Here is a 12,451-nt window from a genome sequence, read left to right on the forward strand (position 1 = left end):
TAAAAATAGAAAGTCCAGTTGTATCTATCTCCTGAAGAGAATTTAATAAACTCAATCGGCAAATCAAGCGAAGCCAAGGATGAGTAAGAGGAGTCCATGTAATCTGAAGATAATCCTGTACATGCTACTTCTCAACTCTCTCTTCCTCTGCATCTACTCCGCTTTCCACTCCTCATCGTCGTCTCCGGAGCCAAATCCAAATCTCCCATTGCGATTTCACGTCTCTCTCAGCAACCACTCGGCGACTCAGAAGCCGTGGCCGATCTTACCTTCTTACCTTCCCTGGACTCCGCCGCAGAACAATCTCCCCGCTCGCTCCTGCGAAGGCTTCTTCGGGAACGGATTCACCGGGAGAGTTGAGTTCCTCAAACCGAGAATTTCTAAAGAAGGAAGCTGGTTTCGATGCTTCTACAGGGAGACGCTACAGAGCTCGATATGCGAGGGGAGGAATCTGAGGATGGTCCCCGATCGGATCGCGATGTCGAGAGGAGGCGAGAAGCTAGAGGAAGTCATGGGGAGGAACGAGGAGGAGGAGGAGTTTCAAGAAGGCGCGTTTGAGGTAGCGGAACATGTTTCATTCAAGAAGAGAAACCGCCAAACGCGGCGCGGTTTCTCGGCGGCTGGTGAATGAGTATATTCAAGAAGGTGGTATTGATTCACATACAATGAGGGATTTGGTAGCTTCGATTCGCGTTGTTGGCACTGAAGATTTCGTTTGTGAAGAGGTTCGTGCTTTTGATCTTGAATGTAATGATCTTGTTGATTTATGTTTGGTTTGCTTGAGTCCAGTGGGTGATGTTGGGGATGGATTTAACCCATCCACAAAGCCCATCGAACAAAGGGTCCAATCCAGCAAACCGAGTCGACGTCGGCTCGGAAGCCGATTCTCGAGGCTTCGACTTAGCCAGGGAATGCTGTTAGTCGAAGCAGAGAGCAAACGGAGCAGGACTGATCGACTAAGCGGCTCAGAGCGAGCATCTCCTAGTCAGGCCCGAAGGGCCGACAAGGCCCAATCGGTAAAAGGAGATTAGGTTAAGGTAATCGAACAGAGTATAAAAGGAGAGGAAAGCAAAGGAGAAAGGCATCGACACTTAGCTACACAAACTTAGCGGCGAGATTAGGGTTTATCATCCGTACAATCATCTCTCTGCTATTTGTACTTTTCCGGTTTAAGCTCTCACGAGCTCCGGCTTGCTTTTACTTTCTACACCTTTGTAACATCATCTCGAAATCTAATAAACGCCTCTGTTCGACCCATTTCTAGTATTGTTTACTTCACCCGAGACCAAACTCACCATAAACAATTGGCGCCCACCGTGGGACAGAACAGACCCAGCGTTTCTAGACCGATATGACCACCGGAGGTACGAACCCTGATACCTCAGGAGAGGAGCCGGCGCTCACGCCTCCTCCGCCTCCTCCCCTCCTCTCGTCGGAGTTCATGAGTTCAGTCATAGCCCGACTTGCTCATCAAGAAGAAGTTCAGAAGACGACGAATGATCAGCTCGCCGCCATTGTCGCTGCTCTTAGCGCCTCCACCGGCAACTCACAACCGCTCCGTCGTTACCTCTTCAATACAAACCCCCCTACTCCGGCAGAAGAACGAACGACGAACCCAATCGATCCTACTCTTTAACTCGCGGAAACCCTAGCCGCCGATGCTTTTCCTACGGCGTCAGATCCATCGACTGTCCGAGAAATCGCTGAGCTTAAACTAAATTTCCAACAAATGAGTTCGAGGATCCACCAAGCAACGAGCGCAGTACCCGAGATTGACAGTGTCATCGCATCAACATCGCGTACTCCTTTCATCGAGGAACTGACGGAGGTTAAACTCCGAAAGATGGACAAGTTGCGTCTCCCGGAATACAAACCAGGAGGAGATCCCGTCGAGCATTTGACAGCTTTTAATATTGCGGTAGCGAGGGCCAGACTTGCCCCCGATGAAAGAGACGCGGGATACTGCCAACTTTTCATTGAAACACTCAACGAGCAAGCCTTAACCTGGTTCTCGGGACTCGAAGAGAATTCAATTAGAAGCTTCAAAGAGCTCTCCTCGGCTTTTCTCAAGACTTACATCATGTTCACCAAGCGTGAAGCAACGGCTTCGACTCTCTGGAACCTCAAGCAAACGAAGGACCAGAATCTTCGTGATTACATGGAACGTTTTAAGTCGGTCGTGTCAAGAATCAATATCCCAGACCACATCGCCGTCGATGCCTTGAGGAACAATCTCCTTGTGGAATGTAAGTTCCGAGAAGATCTCTATCGATGCACCGCCACGACGTTGCAAGATGCCGTTGCTCGTTCTCACAACTTCATTCGTATGGAAGAAGACACTAAAGCGATCTTGAGCAAGCACAACTCGGCGAAGCCATCAGCGCTTAAAAACGCTGCCACAGCTCACGTCGAACCTCGTCAACATGCTCCAAGTGACAAAAACAACCGTAAGAACGGCCTCCTTTACGTCGTCGACGAAAACGGGAAGAAGTGGAACACCTTTCATCGGGAAACCGATCCTCCAAGTGAATCCCCCCGAGCAACGGTGCCAGCCACGGTTGCCCAGGTCGATTCGGCAGCAGGATCTTCCCGGACCCCACCAGGGCTTACTAAATCGTGCAAACTCCACGGTGTAAAAGGTCACGACACTTCAGAGTGCAAAACACTTTTTGCGCAATTCCTCTCCTCACTCGAAAGCGGTGAAATTAAGATCCCTCCTCCGAAGCCAAAAAGCGAGAACAGTTGGAGCAGAAACAAGGACAGGAAAAATCAGCGAAAAAATCAAGCAAAACCACGTCAAGACGACCAAAAGCCAAAGGTCGCCGAGCAAATCCCACATCAAGACGACGATGGTGACGCCTCAGCTGACGAAGATCCGCCAGCAGCCAGACAAAGGATTGAAGTCATTCACGCCCAACCGGAGTCCTCATAAGACGAAGAGAGCGATCTCGAGGAAGCCCTCGACCCGTTGGACTTACGTGTACTCCTCAAACGAAAGACCACGTCGACGAATGACAAGACTCCCGGATCTTCCGATCTCCGAGTCGAGCTCAATGCTAAAAGAACTAAGCATTCGCTGAGCCCAGGATCTTCACTGGCAACTACGGACGGCAATCCTATCGTCGATCTACGAGATCAGCTTAACGCGCGAGTCAGCGATCTGCGTGCAAAGCTGGACCACAAAAAAGCCGGGTCGCCGAAAGAAAGCGAAGACCTCCGAGCTCTTCTCACCAGGAAGCAATCAAGTGTCAGGCCGCGGATCAACGTGATTATGGGAGGATCTCCACCTTGCGGGGACTCCGTACGAGCGGTCAAAGATCACCGACGAATGGTGGACACCTCGCAGCGCTGGCCGCAGAAGTTCCCAACTGATCTCCCAATCTCCTTCTCAACTGAAGACCTTGTCGGAGTAAATTTTCCTCACAACGATCCTCTTCTCGTCGTTTTAGCTATCGATAAGTACGACGTCACCAAAGTGCTGATCGATACTGGCAGCTCGGTCGATATCATTTTTCGCGAAACTCTCGTAAAAATAGGAATCGACTTAAAAGACGTGAAACCGTCTTCCAGGACTCTCACCGGCTTTAACGGCTCTTCCGAAGTAATCATGGGAACTATCCGTCTCTCGGTACAAGCAGAGGGAGTAGCTCGGATGGTCAAGTTCTCGGTAGTCAGCACCAAGGCTCCCTACCACGGGATACTAGGCACTCCATGGTTGTACTCCATGCGTGCGATCGCATCCACGTACCATCAGTGCGTCAGATTCCCGGGAATGGATGGCACGATTAAGACAGTGAGAGGAGATCAACGGGCCGCACGAGATCTCTTAATCGCCACGGTCAAACTGCAGCGATCTCAGTCGCTAGTCAACTCGATCTCCCCTCCTATCAGCAAGATCTGCCCACAAAAAGAAGAGGTGCTCGAAGTCCCAGTCGACGAATCGGATCCAAGTAAAGTGCTACGAGTAGGCGCTTATCTATCGGACGAGATGCAACGTGATATCACGGATTTCCTGAAGCAAAACTTGTCTACCTTTGCTTGGTCGATGACTGACATCAGGGAATCGACCAGTCCATCACGACTCACGAGTTAAACGTAGACCCAAATATTAAGCCCATCGACAGAAGAGACGAAAGTTGGGTCCCGAAAGATCCAAAGCAGTTGTTGAGGAAGTCGAGCGCTTATTAAGCGCGGGCTCAATAGCAGAAGTTCGTTACCCGGAATGGCTCGCTAACCCGGTGGTTGTCAAGAAGAAAAACGGCAAGTGGCGCATGTGCGTCGATTTTACCGACCTCAACAAGGCCTGCCCAAAAGACAGCTACCCGCTTCCGAACATCGACAGACTTGTCGAATCAACTGCCGGCAATGAAATGCTCACGTTTATGGACGCTTTCTCGGGATACAACCAGATCATGATGCATCCTGATGATCGAGAGAAGACGTCGTTCATAACCGATCGAGGAACTTACTGCTACAAAGTAATGCCCTTCGGGCTGAAGAACGCCGGTGCGACGTACCAGCGACTTGTCAACCGCATGTTCGCTAAACAGCTCGGTACAACGATGGAAGTCTACATTGATGACATGCTCGTCAAATCAGTCCGAGCAGACGACCACCTGGCACATTTACGGGAGTGTTTCGACATCCTAAACGCGTACAAGATGAAGCTAAACCCGGCCAAATGCACCTTCGGCGTATCGTCCGGAGAATTCCTTGGCTACATAGTGACGCAGCGGGGAATCGAAGCGAACCCGAAGCAAATATCAGCCGTCCTTGATCTCCCCAGTCCGAGAAACTGCCGAGAAGTCCAGCGACTAACAGGCCGAATCGCAGCACTTAATCGTTTCATCTCCCGGTCCACCGATAAATGTCTCCCATTCTACGATCTCCTCCGAGGAAACAAAAAATTCATTTGGGACGATAAATGTGAGGAGGCTTTTAATCAGCTCAAACATTATCTGACGACGCCTCCTATCCTGGCAAAGCCAGACATAGGCGACGTTTTATCTCTCTACATTGCGGTCTCATCTGCCGCAGTCCGCAGCGTACTAATCAAGGAAGACCGAGGAGAACAACGACCTGTTTTCTACATGAGCAGAAGGATGACCGGACCAGAGACCCGGTACCCGACACTTGAAAAAATGGCCCTGGCCGTCGTCGAATCAGCGAGGAAACTCCGCCCCTATTTTCAGTCACACTCGGTAGAAGTTCTCACCGACCAGCCGCTCAGAACTGTCTTGCAAAACACAAACAGAGCTGGCCGCCTTACCAAGTGGGCGATCGAACTCGGAGAGCTCGACATCACCTACAAGTGTAGAACTGCCGCTAAGGCCCAAGTCCTCGCCGATTTCCTCGTGGAGTTATCTCCGGAACTCGCTCAGGATTTGGAAACTTCAGATCCAACCTGGATCCTGCATGTCGACGGTTCCTAGACAAACAAAGGCTCTGGAGCAGGAGTTCAACTTCAATCTCCATCAGGAGAACTCATTCGACAGTTGTTCACTCTCTGTTTCCCAGCATCAAACAACGAGGCGGAGTATGAATCACTCATCGCCGGCCTTCGCCTCGCCAAAGCAGTCAAGGCTAAGCGGCTCAGTGCATACTGCGACTCGCAGCTCGTCGCCAGTCAGTTCAGCGGTGATTACGATGCGCGCAACGATAGAATGGACGCTTACCTCCGAGTCGTACAGTCGTTAGCTAAAGAGTTCGAATTCTTCGAGCTCACAAAGGTTCCCCGCGGAGAAAATGTATGTGCCGATGCATTAGCAGCACTCGGAAGCAAGCTCTGCGATCAAGTCAAAAGGACTATTCCAATCCATCGAATCGAGAAACCAAGTATCGACATCTCAACGGAATCAGCTAACTTCGTCACCACGGAATCCGAAACAACGTCCTTATCTGAGACCAACGACGACTCCGAGATGACAGACCAAGATCAACTGATACCAGACTGGAGGACTGAATTCATCCAGTATCTCACCAAGGGCACGCTCCCCACTGATAAATGGGCCGCAAGACGATTAAAGAGGCGTAGCGCGCACTACGTCGTCATGGAAGAAGAACTCCACCGGGTAACAGCTAACAAGGTACTCCTCAAATGCATTTTCGCCGAGCAAACGCAGTTAGTAATGGCAGAAACTCACGAAGGAGCGGGTGGAAACCATTCTGGAGGTCGGTCACTAGCCTTGAAAATTCGGAACTTGGGATTCTTCTGGCCAACTATGAATACCGACTGCGAAGCATATGCCCGGCGATGCGACAAATGCCAACGACACGCTCCGAGTATCCACAGCCCAACCGAGCTACTGCGAACTTCCGCAGCACCTTACCCATTTATGCGATGGGGGATGGATATCATCGGACCAATGCCGAATTCTCGCCAACGTCGCTTCGTGCTGGTATTGACCGAGTATTTCACCAAATGGATTGAAGCAGAAGCCTTCGCGCAGGTTACAGAGAAGGAAGTTCGCGGCTTCGTTTGGAAGAACATTATCTGTCGCCACGGCCTACCATACGAGATCGTGACGGACAACGGATCACAGTTTATGGCCGGAAATTTTAAAGATTTCTGCAACAAGTGGAACATCCGACTAAGCCCTTCAACGCCGAGGTATCCTCAAGGAAACGGACAAGCAGAATCCTCGAATAAGATTATCATTGACGGAATCAAGAAGCGCCTTGATCTCAAAAAGGGACATTGGGCCGACGAACTCGACGGCGTGCTTTGGTCGCATCGGACAACCCCCCGAGGAGCAACAAAATCTACTCCCTTCTCACTCGCTTACGGTATGGAGGCGATGGCTCCGGCCGAGGTCAATGTAACGAGTCTCCGCCGGTCCAAGATGCCTCAGCACGTTGAGCTTAACCAAGAGATGCTGCTAGATGCCCTCGATGGGCTAGAAGAGAAGCGCGACCAAGCCTTACTTCGGATCCAGAATTACCAAAACAAAATCGAGAGCTACTACAACAAGAAGGTCCGCTCGCGTCCTCTCGAGCTCGGTGATCTGGTTATAAGAAAAGTCTTCGAGAACACCAAAGAACCCAACGCTGGAAAACTCGGCGCGAATTGGGAAGGACCATATAAGATCACTCGAGTCGTCAAACCAGGAGTATACCGACTCGAGACTTCCCGCGGAGAAGCAATCCCACGAGCTTGGAACTCCATGCATCTTCGTCGTTTTTACTCATAAAATGAGTAACTTTTAAAAGCGAGTAAAATGATCTACATCACCTTTTTGCTCGCGCCAAAAAAAAAAAAAAAAAAAAAAAAAAAAAAAACCGAGTAGATGCACCCTACGGTCACTTCTACTCGTCCAAGTAAATGACCACCAAGTCACTTTTACTTGGACTAAAACGAACTACGAAAGGCTTGATCCTCTTCGGAGGTACGTAGGCATCCCCTCTACGGGGTCCAGCCCCAACAACCCAAAACCAAAAAGAGTTTTCCTCATCTCGTTCCTCTAACGAGCAAACGATGCCAGCCCCTTAACTCGAAAGCGGCGCACGAGGACTCGCCCAAACTAATCGGACGTATCCTGATCAGATATCGAACGAAGGGAAAAACAGAGGACACGGCCAAATTTGGTTGGGGCTGGCGCAGTCGCATCCGCGGGAGGCATTTTCGTCGGAACGTCATCACCTTTCTCCAGGTCCTCTGACGAGGAAGCAGATGAGCTGGCATTCTTCGATGCCTTAGCAGGAGAATCCGTCAGCACGATAGTCGGCACGGCCCCGTCCTTGAGAACAACCGCTCCCGCTGATGCCTGCTTCGCAGGATCAATGTCTTGATCGGTGCGCTGGTTGGAAGAGACGGCAGTTTGAGCGGGCTTCTCCATCGGATCTTCAGAACGAAGAGGAGTACGGAGAGCAATAGCGGCCTCCGAATCGATCAAATCAATATTCGACCCAAACGGGTCAAGCTGACGCCATATTTCTTCGATCAAAAACCGAGACTCCAACACTAGCGGAGAAATGCAAAGATCTTCCGCCGTAATCTCCTTTACTTCCAAGCGCTCTGCCTCTTCCTCGTAGTGCTTCTCTTGCCCGATGAAGAAATCGATAGTTTCCTGCGGGATTTCCACACCCGAGGCCTTGATCTGCTTGAGACATTTCCTCGTCCCGAAGGCTTGACTATGGAGACACCGAGCATCGTCGTATTTGTCCCTTTTGTCCTCGCGGAGGGAAATCTTGTGAAAACGTTTCTCGGCTTTAGCGATCATGGCAATCAGCACGCGAATCCTCTCGTGCGTGACCTCGTATTTACGAGATTTCCGAAGCCTGTCCATCTCCTCGGAATGCCTTAGCAATTCCGCAGCCATCTTTGCCTCTAGATCAGCCTTTTCCTTCCGCTGCTTATCCACCACGAGCTCAAGATTGTTCATTGACTCCTTGCACATCTGCAGCTCAGCTGCGTCAGATGTCCGCGTCTCGTCAAACGCCTTCCTGAGGGCTCTTTCCCGAGCAATGGCGTCTGCCTTTTCTCGCGTAGAAACCCGAAGAGCCTCCTCCGTTCTCTTCTTAGCCTCCTCGCCCTCACGAATCTGTTCCCTGGCCCGTCTGAGAGATGAATCGTACTTCTCGACCAAAACATTCCAATCACCATGGCTCTGATCAAAACACAACAAAGAAGACTCAGCTAAAATAACTTAAGGCTTAAAAAGAAGGGAACGAACAACCGCTTACCTTTACAGACGAGCAAGAGGCGTGCTCATACTCGTCTTTGAAGATGAGATCTCCCACCGAAGGGAGTTGATCGGGACCGCCTTTGACCAACCGCAACAAGCGGGCACAATCCTCCGGGTAACAAGCCAGCGGAAGCTCACGGTTAAATTCGAACCTAAACCCATCTGCCGGGGTTTCCTTAGGACGACCAGATACTCGGGTCTCAGATCCCTCCGTAACATGAGCAGGGGACTCATTTCTCAAGCGGTCCATTTGTTCTACCGTAGTCTGTATTTCCCGCGGAACCTCGGTAGAACGCAGGTCACCAGTCAAGGCTCCACGGGACACCTCCTCGGTGACTCGACCCTCCCGTCTCCGTCGGCGGAGGGCGATGGTCTCATTCTCATCATCCTCCGAGGTCCCAACCTCAGGGATAGTTTCAGGAACTAGAGCCTGAAGTTCCTCTTCACAGACCGAGGATGAGCGGGGCAGAGCCAGTTCTTTCTTCTTCATCCTCTTCTTCTTGGGAACATCTTCAGTGGGCGGGTCCCCGGCTTTCCTTTTCTTCCCCCCTTTCTTAGAAGAACCATCCGCACCAGGATGTTCCGGCTCGGAGGAATCCTTCGGACCCCCGGCACTTTTCTTGCTCTTCTTCGACCTTTTACCCTGCGAGGAGCCGCCAGTACGCGCCTGCTCAGTGGCAATTGGAGTCGCCTCTACAACCTCCAGCCCCGAAGGACCAACCCTGCTCTCAGAAGCGCCTCGCTTGGCACCTATCTTCCCGGCTACAATAAGACTAAGGTCCGGCAATTGCTTCATCGTTTTAGCTCGGTTGATCTCCTTCTGCTCAGCTCGCGTAAAGAGGGATAATCTCTTCGATGTTGATTGGTTAATATGAGGATGCGGGTCCGAGATCCAGCTTTCTGCAAGAAGAGAAATCCTTAATAGACATCGTTCATTTACTCGGAAACATAGAAAGGTAGTGGAAACTTACGGTTGGCAATCCGATCTACGGATCTTTGAATTCTCTCCCGAGTAAAATCCTCCCAGTGATCTTGCTTCTGCAACACAACAATCCGAGCACTTTCCCTCCAATCCTCGGGGTACGTGGCGAGATTCGGGTGACCAACTACAAAAAAAAAAAGAGAAGAAAGACACACGTTAGACGAGCACACACTACAATCATCACGAAAGGCAGTGTGCAGTACCCATCTCCGCATTCCAAAGAACGCGATAACCAGACTTCAGAGGTTCCTCGAACGCTGACCTGTTCGACTTCACATAGAAGTACGAACGTTGCCAATCCGAGGTTTTGGTCGGGTACCCCGTGACCACGTTGTAGTTTGGGCGCATCCTCGTCGAGACGAGCCCATCGTCGGAAATTGAAACCGAGGTCAACTCTTCAAACGACCTCACACTCATCGATGTCCCTGCCTCGGCCGCAATCACCGATAGAACGACCATCAACCGGAGAGAACCGTTCATCAGCTGGCTCAAAGCGACTCCTCTGCGGAACACATAAGCCGTGACGATTCGAGGAATTGGGAACCACAACTTCGTGTCGTTCCGGAAATACGACTCGTAAATACATTGATATCCCTTCGGAGGTGACCAAGGCCTCTGATCCCGCTTCGGAATAATGAACGATACCCCATGTGCGTTGAGATCTCGGAGGATAGCCTCCACCGATTCCACAGTGGACTTCGTCCTCTCGACGTTCGACCAGTCCTGTCCATCGACAACCGAAGGTCGAATTCTCCAAACCTCCAGTGGACTCTCCTCGGCAAAGATGTTTCCGGGATAGTAGCTGATCGGAACAGTCGAGATGTCGACCGCTTCTTGACCGTCGTCGTCACCCCGGAATTGTTCTCTTGCTTCCGAGATCAAAAGACGCTGCGCTAGATCCATATTCTCCGTATCCATCATTGCTTCGTGATGGATACTGTCAGGATTCTCAGCAGAATCCCGAGAAGATACTGCCCCCTTTTCTTTTTGTTCTCGCGTCAAACGATGAGACGACGACATCTCGGATAATCGTAGATCTAAAAACAGAGATAAAGAGAGAGAAGGAGCGTAGAGAGAGAAAGTACCTTTAACGCTGCGGAGAAAAATGAAAAGGAGCAGAGAGGGGTGCGCTATTTATAGGGAGAGATAAGCGCTGGGATCAAGGCGTCATCATTACACCTAATAAGGCCTAAGTGGGCCTAAACCCAATTAGGCGCGTGGTCGACAGATGCGTTGATCCGTCTTCTCGACCGGTAAATGCTTATCTCACGATCACAATGCGTGATCGACAGATGCGTCGATTCATTTTCCCGATTAAGAAGCGTTGATTAAACGGATTGACTCCTCAACGATCCAGTCATTTGCTCGGATTGAACCCTTTGTCCTCCGAACTAAAGACACCAAATTCATCGAAGATCGACCGCTCGACCATCAATGAACTGGGGGGGGGACTTACTGTTGGGGATGGATTTAACCCATCCACAAAGCCCATCGAACAAAGGGCCCAATCCAGCAAACCGAGTCGACGTCGGCTCGGAAGCCGATTCTCGAGGCTTCGACTTAGCCAGGGAATGCTGTTAGTCGAAGCAGAGAGCAAACGGAGCAGGACTGATCGACTAAGCGGCTCAGAGCGAGCATCTCCTAGTCAGGCCCGAAGGGCCGACAAGGCCCAATCGGTAAAAGGAGATTAGGTTAAGGTAATCGAACAGAGTATAAAAGGAGAGGAAAGCAAAGGAGAAAGGCATCGACACTTAGCTACACAAACTTAGCGGCGAGATTAGGGTTTATCATCCGTACAATCATCTCTCTGCTATTTGTACTTTTCCGGTTTAAGCTCTCACGAGCTCCGGCTTGCTTTTACTTTCTCCACCTTTGTAACATCATCTCGAAATCTAATAAACGCCTCTGTTCGACCCATTTCTAGTATTGTTTACTTCACCCGCGACCAAACTCACCCTAATCAGTGGAGGAACCAACTCTGCTCGTTACGAGATTCGAGTATGCGAATATGTTCCATGCCGTGACAGATTGGTACAGCGCTAACGTTTCCTCTAGAGTCACCGGTTTACCTAACCGGCCACACGTTGTTTTCATTGATGGACATTGCACGGTATGCTCTTCGTCTTGTTCATATCCAGTTTCATTTACACAACTTGTAGCTTACCCTTTAATGCAGACGCAGCTAGAAGAAACATGGACAGCTTTGTTTTCCGGGATCAGATACGCTAAGAACTTCAGTAAACCGGTTTGTTTCCGTCACGTGGTTCTTTCACCATTGGGATACGAAACCGCTCTTGTCAAAGGCTTGTCCGAAGAGATTGACTGAAAAGGAAAATCAGCTCAGAGTTTTTGGCAAAACCCCAACGTTAAAAAAACCGCAAGGCTCTCAGAGTTTGGTGAAATGATCAGATCAGCTTTCGGCTTTCCTGTCAACAGACACCGCTCATCGGAAACTTCATCATCATCCTCTCCTCTTCACAATGTTCTCTTTGTCTGCCGCGAAGATTACTTAGCACACCCTCGTCACGGTGGTAAAGTCCAGTCTCGGCTCATCAACGAGGAAGAAGTGTTCGAGTCGTTGCACCATTGAGTATCGTCTGGCTCCACTGGTCTGACGAAATGCGGGATAAACCTTGTGAATGGATTGTTTGCGCACATGTCGATGAAAAATCAAGTCAAAGCCATCCAAGACGCGTCAGTGATCATAGGAGCTCATGGGGCGGGACTGACTCACATTGTGTCTGCAACTCCAAACACAAGGATATTTGAGATTGTGAGCGTGGAG

At 50.4% G+C, this 12,451-nt stretch overlaps 2 protein-coding genes across 2 annotated transcripts; both read left to right on the forward strand.

The window, feature by feature from the left end:
- Positions 1-79: 79 nt before the first annotated feature.
- On the forward strand, positions 80-631 carry LOC103846117 (beta-1,2-xylosyltransferase). Its single transcript, XM_009123031.1, has one exon. It carries the CDS (start codon positions 80-82, stop codon positions 629-631), a length of 552 nt encoding a protein of 183 aa, XP_009121279.1.
- A 1,098-nt stretch (positions 632-1,729) lies between these two features.
- Positions 1,730-7,190, forward strand: LOC117129318. Its single transcript, XM_033282898.1, has 4 exons — positions 1,730-2,852; positions 2,934-4,070; positions 4,162-5,424; positions 5,518-7,190. The coding sequence occupies exons 1-4, from the start codon at positions 1,730-1,732 to the stop codon at positions 7,188-7,190; spliced, it is 5,196 nt and encodes a 1,731-aa protein (XP_033138789.1).
- The last annotated feature ends 5,261 nt before the right edge of the window (positions 7,191-12,451 follow it).

The sequence above is a fragment of the Brassica rapa genome, chromosome A10 (assembly GCF_000309985.2).
Source record: "Brassica rapa cultivar Chiifu-401-42 chromosome A10, CAAS_Brap_v3.01, whole genome shotgun sequence".
In the NCBI taxonomy this organism is placed as follows: Eukaryota; Viridiplantae; Streptophyta; class Magnoliopsida; order Brassicales; family Brassicaceae; genus Brassica; species Brassica rapa.

Excerpts from the sequence above, each read along its gene's own strand:
- LOC103846117 (XM_009123031.1), top strand. The coding sequence starts at position 80 with ATGAGTAAGAGGAGTCCATGTAATCTGAAGATAATCCTGTACATGCTA.
- LOC117129318 (XM_033282898.1), top strand. The coding sequence starts at position 1,730 with ATGAGTTCGAGGATCCACCAAGCAACGAGCGCAGTACCCGAGATTGAC. Across the intron at positions 4,071-4,161 it reads TGACATCAGGGAATCGACCA|TTGTTGAGGAAGTCGAGCGC; the intron begins GTCCATCACGAC and ends GATCCAAAGCAG. Across the intron at positions 5,425-5,517 it reads CTGGATCCTGCATGTCGACG|CATCAAACAACGAGGCGGAG; the intron begins GTTCCTAGACAA and ends TCTGTTTCCCAG.